Below are 17,331 nucleotides of genomic sequence, written 5' to 3'. Positions count from 1 at the left end.
GCGGCCACTCCCCGAGAGGTGGCGGCGGACACCAGCTTGGTGGCAGCCAAGGCCTTTCTTCCAGGCCTTCTTCCCCATGTCAGTCACGCGGCTCGGATGGCGGGCGTCGCTCGGCCCTTTCTCGCCTAGGGTCGCAGCAGCCCTCCCGAAGAGTTGGCAATGACCTGGTGATCGCGCCTGGGGAGACTATCAATGGCGCGGTGGGCGAAGCGGCAAAAGTCCTACCGTCGGTGCTGCGCCGTTCCACTGAGGGCGCGGGGCTCAATGTGGGGGAAGCGCGTGTGACAGATGGTATGCCAGACAGACAAGCCGAAGAGTTGCTGCCAGCTAAAGAAGCTGAAGAGCTGATCCCAGACATACAAGCTGACGAGTCGCTGGGACGGGCCCTTGACGGGCTAGTCTCGCCCCGTTGTCTGTCCTCTTTGGCTGGAACTGCAGAAGAAATAGGCCAGTGCGAGGTTGCAGGTCAGGGCTGCTCGGTTCCATCTACTACCATTCACGAGAGTCCAACATTGAAGGTTTACAGCAGAAGAAGGCAGAGGGATCCCTTACAGCAGATGCCTAGCCCACATGAAGATATTTCAGTGGAATCTGAACATGTTGAAGACACAACTCCGGTTTGTGATTTCGTTGCCATGGTGACAAAGAAGACAGATGGTCTGCTCCCCCCGCCGGTGTCTCTCAGAAGGGGATGTAAGCAGTTACCGCCTGATTTTATCCCTCGCCGAAGTAGCAGATTGGCAAAGCGGAGGACCCCAAATGACGCAACCAGGCAGATCCAATTTGAATTATTAAGAACAATGGATATTGGTGATGCGGATGAGGCGTTCAGTGATAAAGCTCTTGAAAAATATGGCAGGCTGTTCAACTCTCCCCTGTCTGAATCACATATTAAAGCCTTGGCTGCTTTGTTCGGTTGGTCAGTGCCTGTCGATATCCATCTCCAGGATGTCCAGGTGCTGCCTGCTGTCCTAGGTCCAGAGGATATAATGTAAGCCATCACCCATGGTTATGTAGTTCTTGATGCCTTTGTTTCCTATGGATCCTTCAAAAATTCTTTTTTGGAATGTTAGAGGTTTGAATAGAAAAGTCAGAAGGGATGTGGTTCGTGCTATGGTCAATAATACTTGTCCTGACGTGGTATGTTTACAAGAAACAAAGAAGAGTTCTATTTCTCGTTTCATGGTTGCGTCTCTCCTGGGAGTTGTTTTTGATGAATTTGTAACGCTCCCGGCAGTTGGCACTAGGGGGGGAATTTTATTGGCCTGTAAAAGTTCTTCGTGCAAGGTTACTCAATATAGAATTGACACCTTTTCAGTCTCAGCTCAGTTCCAGCATAGCGATGGCACCCACTGGTGGCTCACTGGAGTTTATGGTCCCCAATTGGATAACCTCAAGATTCTATTCCTGCAGGCATTGCAACTGATTCGTAATTTGTGCAATGGCCCGTGGATGATTGGGGGGGATTTCAACCTTATTTACAGAGCTGAAGATAAAAACAATGGCAACCTAAACAGAGCCATGATGGGAAGATTTAGACGTCTGTTAAACGAGCTGAATCTGAAGGAGCTGCCATTGCTTGGAAGGAAATATACATGGTCCAATGAGAGATCTTCCCCCACCCTGGTCCGTTTAGACAGGGTGTTCCATACTGCAGATTGGGAAACCTTATACCCCAACTCTGTCCTTCAAAGCTTAGCTTCCTTGATTTCTGATCACTGTCCCCTTTTGCTTGGTTTGCATGAACTCGTACAAGGAAAAAGAAGGTTTCATTTTGAGAGTTTTTGGACAAGAATGGAGGGTTTTATGGATGAAGTGCAGCAGTCTTGGCTGCAACCTTTGGAGGGCTGCTGCCCTCTACAGCGTTTTGCTGGGAAACTAAAGAGGCTGTCCAAACATCTGCATTCTTGGAGTCAGAAAAAGGTGGGCAACATAAAAAGACAGGTGTTGATGGCTAAAGAAATTCTTCATAAGCTGGAAATTGCAAGAGATTCTAGATCTCTATCCCCACAAGAAGAGTGGCTAAGACAACGATTAAAACATCATTCTTTGGCTTTGGTTTCCCTTGAGAGAACCATAGCCCGTTTGAGGAGTAGGCTGCTGTGGATGAAAGAAGGTGATGCCAACACTGAATACTTTCACCAGCACGCCAGATATAGGAAAAAGAAGAATTTTATTGGAAAAATCCAGGTTCAAAACAGATTAATCGTTGATCAAAAGGAGAAGAAGGAGGCTGTTTGGGATTTTTATAATTCGCTGCTTGGAATGGTCCCTCCCAGAGCTTCAGCCCTGAATCTGGAAGCCTTTCATAGATGTCCTTTGAACCTCCAAGAACTTGAGCAGATGGTCACCGAGGAGGAGGTTTGGCACACCATCAGGTCGCTTCCTTCTGACAAGGCCCCGGGGCCAGATGGGTACACAGGTAGATTTTACAAAAAGGTTTGGCCTATCATCAAAATGGATTTTATGTCAGCCTTGAAGAAAGTTTGGCAGGGGGATGCTTCTAGATTATATCTGCTCAACTCAGCTTATGTTACTTTGTTGCCAAAGAAGAGTGAGGCCATTGAGGTGAAGGATTTCAGGCCAATAAGCCTAATTCACAGTTTTGCAAAAATTGTTACCAAGATTTTGGCTAATAGACTTGCTCCTAAGCTCCCTGACTTGGTCTCTGTGAATCAAAGTGCGTTTGTGAAAGGTAGAAGTATACATGATAATTTTGTCATGGTGCAGCAAACAGCCAAGGCTATTTATGGGCAAAAAATGTCTAGAATCTTATTGAAGTTGGACATTGGAAAGGCTTTTGACTCTGTCTCTTGGACCTTCCTTTTTGAGGTTCTTAGACATTTGGGTTTTGGTCCTCTGTGGTGTGGAATAGTCTCAAGGGTCCTGAGTTCTTCCACTACTAGGGTCTTGGTTAATGGAGAGCCTGGGGATATTATTCATCACAGAAGAGGTCTTAGGCAGGGGACCCCCTGTCCCCTATGCTCTTTATCATTGTTATGGATGTCCTCAACTCGCTGATACTGAAGGTGCAAGATCTGGGTTTGTTGCAACCTCTTCTAAGGCGCGGTAGGGGCCAACGCATTTCCTTATATGCAGACGATGTGGTGCTGTTTTTAAAGCCTGAAATAGATGAGCTCAATTTGCTGAAGGAAATATTAAGGATTTTTGGGGAAGCTACAGGTCTTGTCACAAATATCAACAAGCGTAGCATCACACCCATACATTGTAATGAGCAACAAGTTGACATGCCCCAGGAGATTTTCCCTTGTAATGTGCAGCAGTTCCCCTGTAGATATTTGGGACTGCCTCTATCGGTAAAGAAGCTTCCAAAGATTGCTTTTCAAGAACTTATTGACAAGGTGGCTGACAAATTGCCAGGGTGGAAATCTGCCCTGATCACCAATGCTGGAAGGCTGACATTGGTTAAGGCTGTCCTCACTGCCATTCCTATATACCATCTTCTTGTCCTTTTATGCCCTAAATGGGTTATCAAAGCCATTGACAAGATTCGCAGGGGTTTCCTCTGGAAGGGCAGAAAAGATATCAAGGGAGGCCATTGTGCTGTTGGATGGACAAGGGTGTGTCGACCACTTAAGTTTGGCGGCTTGGGTATTCACAACCTGGAAATCCTTGGTTGGGCTCTTAATGTGAGATGGCTCTGGCTCAGAAAAACACAGGTAGAGAGACCATGGACTGAGTTCGACATAAAAGTTCATCCAAATGCTGAAGCTCTCTTTCGGGCCTCGGTTCACTCTTCTGTGGGGGATGGTGCCACAACCCTCTTTTGGATGGATAGATGGATTCAAGGACAATCTATTGCATTTTTTGCCCCTTACCTATTCAGTCGTATTCCGAGTAGGGTCAGAACAGGTCGTACGGTGCAGGAGGCTCTTGCTGATAATAATTGGATTCAGGATATCTCTGGGGGTCTGACTGCTGTTGTCATCAGGGAGTTCCTTCTGGTTTGGGATCTAATTCAGGATGTTCATTTACAGACAGGAGTTCCTGATGTCCACATTTGGGTGCCTTGCGCTTCTGGCCTTTATTCCTCTAAGACGGCTTATAACAGCTTTTGGAACGGTACAACATCTTTTGAGCCGGCTAAAAGAATTTGGAAGAGTTGGGCTCCTCCAAAATGTAAATTCTTCATTTGGCTAGCCTCTCTCAACCGGTGTTGGACAGCTGACAGATTGGCCCGGCGAGGTATGGATCATCATGACAAATGCCTCTTTTGCGATCAACATGAAGAAACAGTCCAGCATATTTTGCTCTCTTGTGTGTTCTCTAGAAACATTTGGTGGCAGGTGTGGTGTAAAGTGGGGCTGCAATACCTGGCACCTGGGCCTGAGGACATGATTTTCCAAGATTGGTGGAGCAATGCCGAAGGCCAGGTTTCTAAAGAGAAGAGAAAAGGTTTTAACACGTTGGTAATCCTTGTGGCTTGGTGGCTGTGGAAACATCGAAACACCTGTGTCTTCGAGGGAGCTTCCCCGAGCACTAGAGATATCCTGCAACACATCCAGGAGGATGCTACGCTGTGGGGTATGGCCGGGGCTAGAGGGCTTAAGGGCTTATGGCCTTAAGACTAGGAGGGCCTGCTGTTGTGTCAGATAAGGGATGAGTGTGTTTCTGTATTTGTGTTTTCGACCTCCGTAAGGAGTCGTTTGTACCCCGGTCTGTTCTCAGACCTATCTCTTTCTTAATATAAATTATACACAGCTCTCTTGCGTGTTTCGAAAAAAAAATATTAGCAAGATGTCGGAGATATTTATGTGCTATATTTTACTATATATAAGTGAGACGATGAGTGTCATGTAAGTTACAGAGTAGAAACAAATTCTACTAATGCATAAATCATTTCCCACCCTCCACTCCATGAATTTGAGATAGGCTTATATCTTAACTTTGGAAAGTGGTGGAATGTTAAATTCCAAACTAAATAAGTTACTTTATTGAGTGAATTCCAATTCCTCTAAAATGAAGGGATCCAAACGCCCCGTTAGCAGAATTTGCAATGGAATGAGAAATATACTGAAATGGACATGTGAAAGATAGTTGAATGCTGCATTGACAGAGTAACACATGTATAATCCATAAGCAGGTTGTTAATCAAATGGTTAAACCATGGTGAAATTGCATAGTACCTTGTGAGTGCAGGAAAATGTGCAAGATAAGCAGGCTCTGCCGACCTGGACGGGGCTTCTAACTCAGCCAAAAACAGCACCCGGTGACTGCATGAAAATCTGAAACATAAGTAGCCTGAGCCAAGCTGAAGCAAGGGTAAAAAGTGTAACCTGATGAAGAGCTGAAAAGATCCGGTAGGAGGTGATATGGTGCGCGGAATCCGCACAAGATAGTACATGGAGTCATGGACACTGCACAAGAAATTGAGAACTAAATTAGCCAGTAGTAAAGAAAACAGTCAGAATAAATAAAAACAGCCCAGAAACATAATCATTTAGGTGGAATTACAATTAAAAATGAGAACTAAAAAAAGAATTGAGAAAACCTCACACTGACCTATGCAACAAGTAACTAACAAACTGACAAGATCAAATAGAGCACACTACCATTTGTTTCTGTGAGAACTGAAGTTTGCGTCAAATATAGGCCAAGAAGACAGAGAACATCAATACTGGAAGAGAACACATATGTATTTAGGACAATACTTTAAAATGACTCGCTCAAATATTATAAATAAAAAACAATACTCATTGGCTTACGTCCCTGCTTTCCCCCTACTTTCTTCCTTATGTGCATCAACGCCGGCACGCCAAAGGCAATTGTCTTCTGTGGAGTACCCAAATGACGTGATTACAAGTTTATTCACAAATTTGAATACGGTTAGGCAAAGAAATGAACAAGGGATGGATTAGCACCTGATAAGCTCACTACTTTGTAGTTGCCCGTTGAATATAGTTCAATATAGCTGAAACAATATCATAACTGAAAAGGCATTGCTACTGAACAAATCGTTTCTCTGGTTGTGTTAATTCCTTTCAAGTTCTTTTTAGTTCACTTAAACAAAGCCTATACACTGCAAAAGAAGCTTGTAATTTTAAAGCAACATATGTAATAACTATAGTGCAACACAATTCTTAATCGTCTTGAGATAATTTCCAAGGTGAACCAATCATGTTGGTTGTACACCGGAATACTACTCATAGGATGAGCAATGCTACTTTGGATGCAACCACCAACCGACTCCATATATGATGGTACATGTGTTTATATATAGCCTTGCAAAGAAGATTGAAGATGTACACTTTAGTTGAAATTATGGTACTGTCGTCTCAAACACTGTAGTTCTGATTGGAAGCAAAGCAGAAACCAAGAGTACTTGTGCACTGAAAGTTTTCTCTGGGAAAACAGAAAACCCATGGCATTTGTTGTGGGCCAAACCGTGCAAAGTTTAAACCAAACCAGTGTTGGACAAAATTCCCTAGCTATTTCATTATGTGTTGGTGAAGACAAAATCTCAGTGCATATTTTCAATCCAATTTTAGTTTAACAGTGGCCATTTAGAAGGAGAAGAAGGTGGATATCTAAAGCACAACATGTCAGTCGTGCTCAAGTGTTGAATCACATATTCATACATCGAAAATGGAGCATGAGATCCAGCTAGCTGATAGATTCACTTTCATTTGGCGTCAGTAGAAAGGAGACGTCTCAAATCGAGACATGAACACCAGATCAAATCCCAAACATTCTCAGCACACAAGCAGGGACAATAGTAGCAACTGAACAAGCAAAGATTTGTCTCATTACCAAGCGAACTGCCAAGAAGCGCTGCTAGTCCTCATCTCATCAAAATGAGGTCTGTGTGGATCGTAGGGGCCGCATCAGATCGAGACGAGAACCACCTGACCGACAAGATCTCGCTGCTCTCGCCGCCATTGGCTCCAAGCAAAAGGAAAAAATGTGGAAGAAGAGAGATCCATTATGCGGACCTGTCTAGACGGAGCTGGCGGCGGAGGGGAGGATCCGCCTATAGGTCCACAACGATGTGTCGGTGCCGCGCCAGCGCCTCGCGTAGCGCAAACGCCTTGTCGGTGGGGGACACCACCAATGCGAGGGCGACACACGAGGGGGCCAGAGATCCAGCCGTAGAGTGGGTACGCGTTGTCGGAGGGAGACGTCGTCGGTGCTGGTGCGGGCACGCGCCGCGTGGGGGTGGGTTTGCGGGAGGCGAGGAGGCAGGGGTGTCCGTGGTCAGATGGGACGGGCAGGCGAGGTGGGGAGGACCAAAACAGTGAGGGTGCGACGGGGCAGGCGAGGGTGGGCAGCGGGCAGCGGGGGCTGCCGCGAGTGGGCGGGTCTGGCGGCGAGATTTGGAGATGGCGGCGGAGAGCAGAGAGCGGGGGCGCGAGAGAGGAGAGCGGGGGCGTGGAGATGGCGACGAGAGAGACGCAGATTGCGGGCGGGGGCGGGTCTGGCGGCGAGATTTGGAGATGGCGACGGACAGCAGAGAGCGGGGGCGCGAGAGAGGAGAGCGGGGGCTGGGGCGACGACAGACGACAGAACCGTGCACCGAAATTCGTGGACGCCTACACTAGTAGTAGAGATTTTGTAAATATTTTTTTCTCGAAATGCAAGAGAGCTATGTATCATTATATTAATGAGAAAAAGATAGGTATAAGGTCCAAAATAGACCGAAGTATAATAAACCGTCTTACGGCAGCTAAAATCTAATAATCCATCAAAAAAAATCTAAAAGCTCTAAAAAGCATCTATGAGTGGGGCTGCAAGGAAGGACATCCCCCTCTAGCAAGCTCCCACTTTCGATACTCCTCCCCAACGTGGATTAAAACTTCAACAATACTAGAAAGAGAGAGGCCGTCAAATACATATCTATTTCTATGATTCCATAGCACCCAAGCACCTAGGACAAGAGAGTATTGAGACCATGTCTAAAAGGACCATCAACAGTTTCACTAACTTCTTTCCACCAAACCATGAGAGCTTGGAGCCCAAATTGCCTAAGCATCAGAACACAAGCTACAAGGAGATGATCGACTGTCTCCCTTTCCTGATCACAAAGAGGTCATTTTCCCAGTGATCAAGGCCACGTTTTTCGAGTCTGTCTGCTGTCCAACACTTCTTAAAGGTCGCTAACCACATGAAAAAAATGACATTTTGGCGGTGATCAAGTTTTTCAAATCCCGTAATAAGGTTCAAATTGCATAGATCAAAGAAAGAGGCCCTCATAGTCAGCTTTAGCCGAGTATTTGCCATTAGTAGCTAACCGAAAGATATGCTTGTTATCTTTGTCTAGATGAAGCTCAATCTGTGCAACAATATCTCAAATGTGAAGGAAGTCTGCAAGGGCCCAATTGACAACCCCCACGATTGTCATTTATCCACATCTTATCTCTGATCACCTCCTACATTGTCCGCTTGCTAATCGTTCTTTTCGGGATTGTCTCCAGAAGGAGATGAGCAATATCAGCGACCCGCTGCCCTCCAAGCCACCGATTGCTCCAAAAGAGGGTAGAGGCCCCATTTCTAACCTTAGATTGCATGGCCATTTTTAAGAAATCTCAGACTTTCCTCGGGACATGGAGAGGTAGCGAGGACCAGGGACGGTTTGGCTCAGTTTTCTGCAGCCATACCCAATGCATTTTTAGAGCAAATCTTAGCTCATTGATGCTGAAAATACCCAGTCCCCCGAGCTCAAGAGGTCTGCACACTCTTGCCCAAGCCGCAAGCCACTGCCAATATATTGGAGGATAATTTAATCTGGACTGTAGATTCTCAACTCCTGTGGTGAAATTTTGGATTTGTCACTTTTGCTTGGTTGCTGTCTCGTGTTTTACTGAATGCAATAGATGGATAACGATGACAAGCATTGGAAGCTTCGATAGCATGGCTGTAATTCCTCAAATTCAGGTTCTGGGTTTGTTGCCAATTTATGTTTGAGCTGCAACTGTTTAAGATTGTACTTGACATTTACGGGTAGAGCTGCCAAATCGGCAAACTTTGGATGGTGTCGGTGCTTTCACTGGTCAATGCTTGAACATGTCTCACTTCAGTAGTGCACAATTTATACAACTGGCTTCAATATGACCTACTTCGTATTTGTTATTGCCATTGACAAAATCTTGGCTGGTTAATGAATTTGGTAGCTTGATTTGTCTGTTTTTGATGGAACAAGTTCTTCCTTGAGCACAATCAAAGACTGTTTATGGATGAAGTGGAGTGTAGGAGTAGGGCTGGTGCAAAGCATCTTGAGAGCCTTGGTCTCCCGGCTGCCTTTAATAGGGTCAGGGCTATTTCAAGCGCTTAGTGCTGTGGCAGCTGGGGTCATCCTATTGCAGCATGAGATGAGGATAGAGTTCCCTGTTTGTTTGCTGTTTTGGTCTAGTTTTTTCTTGTGTTATTTTGCCTTGTTCGGGCATTATATTGTGGTCCACTTTGGACCTTTGTCTCTCTTAATATAATGATGCGCAGCTCTCCTGCGCGTTCGAGAAAAAAATGAATTTGGTAGCTTGATTTATCTGTGACAGAACCAAATGGGTTGGTAGATATATAAATGGCATGTCCTTGCTGTTGAGGACTTGGTTCATGCATTCATCAGGGTGATAATATCTGTAGTCTTTTCCTCAATCTAGTTTTTTCAAATTTACCGTTCATAGACAATACACTGTTTGGTTAACTAGGATGGTTTGCCATATTCTTATTTGTTGACTTGTGCAAAAAAGTTTTGCATCTTCTAGGAAAATCATTCACTAAGAAATCCCAGGAGCATGTAAACTTGCACTCGAAGCTGAAAAGTACATATTTGCACCAAATTAATTTCCATGATAAATAAAATTTGCCGATAGGGGAAAGACCGCCTCCACGATATTATATTAAGAAGTTCAATCGGAGCCCCGACCAAGAAAGGTCACGAAAGCTGCCCCCTGATGCAACATAAGGGTTCACCCTCTATTGGTCAGATCTTTACTCGTGCTTTGAGCCCTCCCAACCCCCACACGAGGATCCTTGAGAGCACCTAGAGGAGGGGTGAATAGGTGATCCTGCAAAATATGACTTGGCTTCTTCCATTTCAGATCATTGCCCTTTATTGCTGGGTTTGAGGGACTCCATGGGTAAACGTCGCTTTCATTTCGAAAGTTTTTGGCCAAAACTTGATGGCTTTATGGAGGTTGTGCAACAGTCCTGGGAGCAGCCGATTATGGCTGTTTGCCCTCTACAGAGGCTCGCAGACAAGCTGCGGAGGCTTGCCAAAAATCTGCAATCTTGGAGTCATAGGAAGACAGGCAATATCAAGCGACAACTTCTTCTTGCGAGGGAGATTATTCTTCAACTGGAATCTGCCCAGGATTCAAGATTGCTGTCCTCACTGGAAATTTGGCTTCGGAGACAGCTTAAGCATCATATTTTGGGCTTGTCTTCCTTGGAGAGAACCAGGGCAAGGCTGCGTTCTGGTCTAAGATGGCTCAAAGAGGGGGATGCCAATACTGCTTACTTCCAACACCATGCCAGATATAGGAAAAAAGAAAAATTTTATTGCCAGTTTGAAGAAAGAGGACAGGGTGTTTACTGATCAGAAGGATAAGATTGAGGTGGTTTGGGATTTTTACAGCAATTTATTGGGATCTGAGGGTCAGTGTAACTTCACTTTTGATCTTCAATCCTTTCATCGATCAGCTGTTGATCTTACCGAGTTAGACCGGATTATTGATGAGGAAGAAATTTGGAACACCATCAAATCCATGCCTTCAGAGAAAGCTCACGGGCCAGATGGCTTTACAGGTAGATTCTACAAGATGGCTTGGCAATTTATCAAAGTAGATTTTATGGCTGCTGTGAATAGACTGTTTTAGGGTGATGATAGTAGACTTTTTCTCCTCAATTCTGCATATATTACCCTGCTGCCCAAGAAAGTTGATGTGGAGGAGGTAAAAGATTTTCGCCCCATAAGTCTGATCCATAGTTTCGCCAAGATCATCACTAAACTGCTGGCTAATCGGTTATCAGGGAAATTATCGCAGCTTGTGTCACCTAATCAAAGTGCGTTCGTGAAAGGTAGATACATTTTGGATAACTTTGTTCTTGTGCAACAGATGGCCCGAGCTTTGCATAGGCAAAAGGAACCGAGAGTGCTCCTAAAGCTCGACATCACCAAGGCCTTTGATTCAGTTTCATGGCCTTTCCTTTTGGAGGTCTTACAACATCTTGGTTTTGGCACTCGGTGGTGTAATTTGTTGGCAAAGTTGCTACGCTCTTCTTCTACTAGAGTTTTGGTTAACGGTGAACCGAGAGAGTTGATTTACCATCAAAGCGGTCTTCGTCAGGGAGACCCTTTATCTCCTATGCTCTTTGTGTGTGTTATGGACGTTCTAAATTCAATAATCTTGAAGGCTTAGAGCTTTGGTTTGTTACAGCCGCTGCTTCGTCAGGGAATTGGACAGAGAATTTCCTTATACGCTGATGATGTGGTTCTTTTTATGCATCCGGTGAGGAGCGACTTGGAGACAGTCAAACAAGTTTTGAAGGTTTTTGGTGAAGCCTCAGGACTTGTTACTAATTTAGCAAAGAGCTCGTTTACTCCAATTTGCTGCAATGACCAGGAGGTTTTGACAATCCAAGAGACGCTATCTTGTAATTTGGTGAATTTTCCTTGCAAGTACTTGGGCCTGCCTTTGTCTATTAGAAAGCTCTCCAAGAGGGACCTTCTCCCTCTAGTTGAGAAGGTTGCAGATCGATTGCCTAGTTGGAAAGCTGCTCTTATTCACTCGGCCGGTAGGGCTACTCTTGTCAAATCTGTCCTCTCAGCTATTCCAGTTTACCACCTTATTGCACTTCAATGCCCCAAATGGGTCATCAAAGCCATTGACAAGATTAGGAGAGGTTTCCTCTGGAAAGGCCGCAAAAATATCAAAGGAGGGCACTGTTTAGTGGGATGGCAGAAGGTGTGTTTACCATTGACTTTGGGTGGTTTAGGTGTTCTAAATCTTGAAGTTATGGGCTGGTCCCTCAATATGAGATGGTTATGGTTGAAGAAAACACAACCTGAGCGGCCATGGGCTTTGTTGGATGTCCAAGTTCATCCCAATGCTGCTGCCCTTTTTGCTGCATCGGTTCAGTCAGTAGTGGGCAGTGGAACTGACACCAAATTTTGGACTGATCGCTGGCTGCACGGCAAAAGGATTGCAGATTGGGCTCCTTCATTGTTTGCTGCTGTTAACAAGAAGGCTGTGAGGTCAAGAACTGTCCAGGAAGCAATTAATGGTAGCAGTTGGGTTCTTGACATTTGGGGAAATTTCTCCTCTATGGCTTTCTCCGAATTCTTCCAGATCTGGGATCTTGTTCGGGAGGTTCGACTGTTATCAGATGTTCCAGATCAGCACATATGGACACCTTCCTCCTCAGGCTCTTACTTGTCCAAATCGGCGTATGATCGTTTTATGATGGGAAAGGTGGGTTTTGCGCCTGCTGAGCTTATTTGGAGAAGCTGGGCCCCTCCAAGATGCAAGTTCTTTCTTTGGCTTGCGACTCGAGATAGGTGCTGGACTGCAGATCGTTTGGCGAAGAGGGGTTTGGACCATCCTGTTCAATGCCCCCTTTGTGATCAAGAGGATGAAACGGTGTATCATCTTTTAATTTCTTGTGTCTTCTCTAGGGAGGTGTGGTTTAGGATTTTCTCCCTGGTTAATCTGCGGCAGCTCTCCCCCACAAGGGCTGATTTGGTTTTCCAAGATTGGTGGGCTAATTTGGAGGCCAAGGTCCCTTATGCGCTGCGCAAAGGGATTAACTCCCTTGTGATGTTGGTGGCATGGTGGCTTTGGAAGCAGCGGAATAATTGTGTGTTTGAGGGGGATCCGCCTAGTGGCAACCAGATTATTCAGAACATCAAGGACGATGCTCAGAGGTGGTGTCTCGCGGGTGCCAAAGATCTAGGCACCATCTGGCCTTAGTTTAGGGGCAGCTTTGGTTGTCTTCTAGATGGATGTTTATTTTATTTTTATTTTTATTTTTTTTTGTTTTCTTGATTTTTCTCTGTACTCTGGTCTTCTTTCGACCATTGGTGTTTCTTCTATCTTAATATATCTAATGCGCAGTTCTCCTACGCGTTTTAGAAAAAAAAAACACACAAACTTGGCCTAAAAGTTAAAATTAGTGCAAATTAAACCAAGTTTGAGAGAAAGAAAGGGAGGTTCCCTTCACTTGATTGCTCTATCAAGATATGAATTAGACTTAGAGCAATATCACAAGTGAGAATATAGAACTTAGAAAGATAGAAAAATCGCAATAAAGTAAATGACACAAGAGACATGACGATTTTTATTCCGTGGTTTGGTCAAGCATAATATACTTGCCTACTCCATGTCGTGGCGTTCCAATGAATGAAGGTTGCGCTCAACCCTCTCAAGTGATCCAAAGATCAAACTTGAGTACCACAGTTCCTCCTTATATCACAATCCTGTATTCCCGTTTGTGAGAAATCTCCACAAATTTGGAGTCTCTCATAGCCTTACACGATGATCTCAATCAACACTTAGAGTAAGGAGAGAGAAAGAATACACACACAAAGGCACCACACAGCAACACACGCACAAGTAAAGACAAGTGCGCGACTACAAGATCACACAAGAAACTCAAAAACAACGCTCGAATCTCTCTCAAATCACTAGAGGGCGTGGTGGCAGAGTGTCGGAGTGTTGGTGTGCTCTTTAGATGCTTGGGTACCGAATGGAGGCGTCATGGGGTCCCTTTTATAGCCCCACTTGGGGCCTAGGAGCCGTTGCTCCTTCCTTGTAAAAACTGCCAAAATTCTGCACTCTGCGTGGGCATCGGATTTCTGGGTCTCGCAGGGTACTACAGGAAATTTATACATAACTTCGGAGTCATAGCAGCACCCCTTACACAGCTTTTGCGCAAAGAAGGCTTCAAATGGACTGAAGCAGCCGAGTCTGCCTTTGCAGCCCTCAAAACAGCATTAACAGAAGCACCTGTACTCCAGCTACCATCATTCACCAAAGACTTCATGGTTGATTGTGATGCATCTGGCACAGGCTTTGGGGCAGTCCTTCATCAAGGAACAGGAGCCATGGCATTCTTCAGTCGTCCTTTTGCAGCAAGACACCACAAATTAGCAGCATATGAAAGAGAGCTTATTGGTCTCGTACAAGCAGTACGACACTGGCGGCCATATTTGTGGGGACGCCGCTTCATCATACGGACAGACCACTATAGTCTCAAGTTCCTCCTCGACCAGCGACTCTCCACAATCCCGCAACACCAGTGGATTAGTAAAATCCTTGGGTTTGATTTCTCTGTCCAGTACCAGCCAGGTCGCCTCAACACAGTAGCAGATGCACTCTCCCGTCGCAATGCGGACACCCTTTTCTCTGCAACTCTATCGGGGCCAACTTTTACCCTCTATGATGACCTCAGAAGGGACACTGCTAGGGACCCAGATTGCCAGACCATGTGCACCCAGATTAGAGAGGGGACCTTACCTCCTCCATGGCGCGTGCAGGATGGTCTCATTCTCCATGGCCGACGCATTTACGTGCCAACATCATCAGATTGTTTGACGGCGCTGCTGCAAACAGTCCATAATGCAGGCCATGAAGGGATTCAGAAAACACTTACCAGACTAAGGGCTGATTTCTATATCCCACGGGACAAAGCTCGAGTTCGAGAGTTTGTTAAGTCCTGTACAACATGTCAACGCAACAAAACAGAGCATCTGCACCTAGCAGGCCTCTTACAGCCATTAGACATTCCCTCACAGGTGTGGGCAGATATCTCAATGGACTTTGTTGAAGGATTGCCACGAGTTCATGGAAAATCTGTGATCCTGACAGTAGTGGATCGATTCTCCAAATACACCCATTTCATTGCACTCAGTCACCCCTACACCGCAGCTTCTGTTGCCAGGATCTTCTTTGCGGAAATTGTTCGTCTTCATGGCATTCCCTCATCTATTGTGAGTGATCGGGACCCGGTCTTCACTAGCCATCTATGGAAGGACTTATTCAAGCTGACTGTCAGCAAACTCTGGTTAAGCACTGTGTTCCACCCCCAAACAGATGGTCAATCGGAAGTCGTCAATCGCACAATTGCTATGTACTTGTGATGCATCACAGGAGATTGACCTCGTTCCTGGCTGGACTGGCTTCCATGGGCGGAATATTGCTATAATACATCCTTCCACTCAGCGCTGCAGACTACACCATTCAAATTGGTATACGGACGTGAGCCTCCGGCACTGGTACCATACCAACAGGGCACGGCGCAATCCCAAACCGTGGAAGACCTGCTACAAGACCGAGACAATTTCCTGGAAGAGGTGCGGGACCGTCTTCTTCAAGCACAGCAGCATGCCAAGCGTTGGTATGACAACCATCACCGGGAAGTGACTTTTGAGGTAGGAGACTGGGTCTGGCTTCGACTCCTACATAGGCCAATGCGCTCCCTGGTTGACAAAGCACACAACAAGCTGGCACCAAAGTATGCAGGTCCTTTCCAAGTTTTGGAACGAGTCGGGTTAGTACCCTACAGACTTCAGCTCCCAGCCGGCGCTCGTTTACATGATGTTTTTCATGTGGGACTCTTAAAGGCATTTCACGGCACTCCGCCAACAGAGATTCCACAATTGCCCCCAACAGCACAGGGTCGCTTATTGCCAGTACCAGACAAGGTCCTACATGCCAGTCTTCGGCGAGGCATTTGGCATGTTCTCGTCCAGTGGGGAGGCATGACTACCGAGCAGGCTACATGGGAACCACTGCAGAAGTTCAAGGACCAGTACCCAGATCATCAGCTCGAGGACGAGCTGTTCTTGAAGGCGGGGAGAGATGTTATGGTCGGGCAGACATACAAGAGAAGGGATAAGGATGGCGAGTCCTAGGCCGCCTGAAGGGATAAGTCTGCTATAGGGGAGTTTGTTAAGATAGATATTCAAGCTGTTTATATCAGCCTATTTGTTAGGAGATTTCAGTTGGTTCAAGCTGTTTAGATCAGCCTATTTGTTAGGAGATTTCAGTTGGCTATAGGCCTATATAAGTAGGACTTTTGTAATCTGCCAGATAGGCAAGAAGTAATAAAGATATTATTGCTCCCTGCCCCTTGTTCACCTACCAGCCTCTCCTCTCGGGCAGCCACGGCGCCTGGACCATCTTCAAGGCGACGAGCCACCACGCCCCGCCCTCCAGTTTCCCACCAGTACAACCTGCACAGTACCGGCCGTACCAGCTATAGTAAGCAAGACATGCATGGTGCTAGTTGCCTAGTCCATAGTTTTGAAACTGTGTTAGCCCAATTTTATTTCCCTCGTAAATGTTTGCATGAACTTATCACATTACCTCTCTTCAGTGTATGCTGGTATCATTTTCACTGTTTATGTGTAAATCCTTGGAATATATGTGGGGGGTCACTATATGTGACATATTCCAATCAATCGTTTTCACTTTAGTTTTATCTGGGTGGGCTGTATGCACCATTTAATTGCATATCTTGGGGGGAAATATCTCTTAAATCTACTAGGGCGTAGACCAGGAAATCAATGCCATATTACGTATTTAACCTATTTATAAAATTGTTAATGGCCTTTTGGAACATACAATCAGTGTTCTCAAATTTTCTGTTTCTGCAGGTTGATATCCGTGACAAAGATGGATTGGAAAAGGTTTTTGCTTCAACAAGGTAAAGCTTGCTGGAAGATTGGCAATATATATCTGTTCATAATTAATTAACTATTCAATGTTTAGCCTTGTCTTCTATGTAAATGCATCTGCACCTGGTACTTATTTATATGCATGCTACGCTGTTCTCCAGATTTGATGCTGTTATTCATTTTGCTGGACTGAAAGCTGTTGGAGAAAGTGTACAAAAGCCTTTGCTTTATTATGACCATAATGTTGTTGGCACAATAAATCTTCTGGAAGTAATGGCAGCTCATGGATGTAAGAAGGTATTGCCATACTTATATCTGTGGGGTACCTTGCGCTCCAAGAGTATATTTTGTAATGTAATTACCTTACATATGCATAACCATGCTTAACTGATATTTACTTCATTCTAAAATTTTCTTAGTGCTTTCAATGCTAGTATCCTCCAGCAAATCAATATTTGCTAGATCATTCAACATATTCGATCTTTTTATTTCACAAAAAAGTATATGCACTGCTACTATTCTTCGTTTTTGAAAATACTGTAATTACAAAGACGATTTTTTTAATCCAGTTAAAGCCTTGTTCCGACAAATGTTTACTTATCTTTATGTGAAATGAGTGCCAGATTATTAAATGGATTGGTTTCTCTACTTCCTGATGTAATTGATGTACCAGATTGCTGCCAAATGAATACATTGTT

The 17,331-nt window shown here is 45.1% G+C and overlaps 1 protein-coding gene across 1 annotated transcript in view; it reads left to right on the top strand.

Annotated features, from left to right (window-relative positions):
• Positions 1 to 17,331, top strand: part of LOC100283489 (uncharacterized) — a 39,099-nt gene that overhangs the window by 11,642 nt on the left and 10,126 nt on the right. Inside the window, exons 2-3 of the mRNA NM_001156389.1 lie at positions 16,613 to 16,662; positions 16,795 to 16,930. Coding sequence (NP_001149861.1) covers positions 16,613 to 16,662; positions 16,795 to 16,930 — 186 coding nt within the window. The remainder of the gene's footprint in view (positions 1 to 16,612; positions 16,663 to 16,794; positions 16,931 to 17,331) is intronic.

The sequence above is a fragment of the Zea mays genome, chromosome 7 (genome assembly GCF_902167145.1).
Source record: "Zea mays cultivar B73 chromosome 7, Zm-B73-REFERENCE-NAM-5.0, whole genome shotgun sequence".
Lineage (NCBI taxonomy): Eukaryota > Viridiplantae > Streptophyta > Magnoliopsida > Poales > Poaceae > Zea > Zea mays.
Note: the sequence above shows the minus strand (reverse complement) of the source record. Positions and strands in the feature narration are given on the sequence as shown.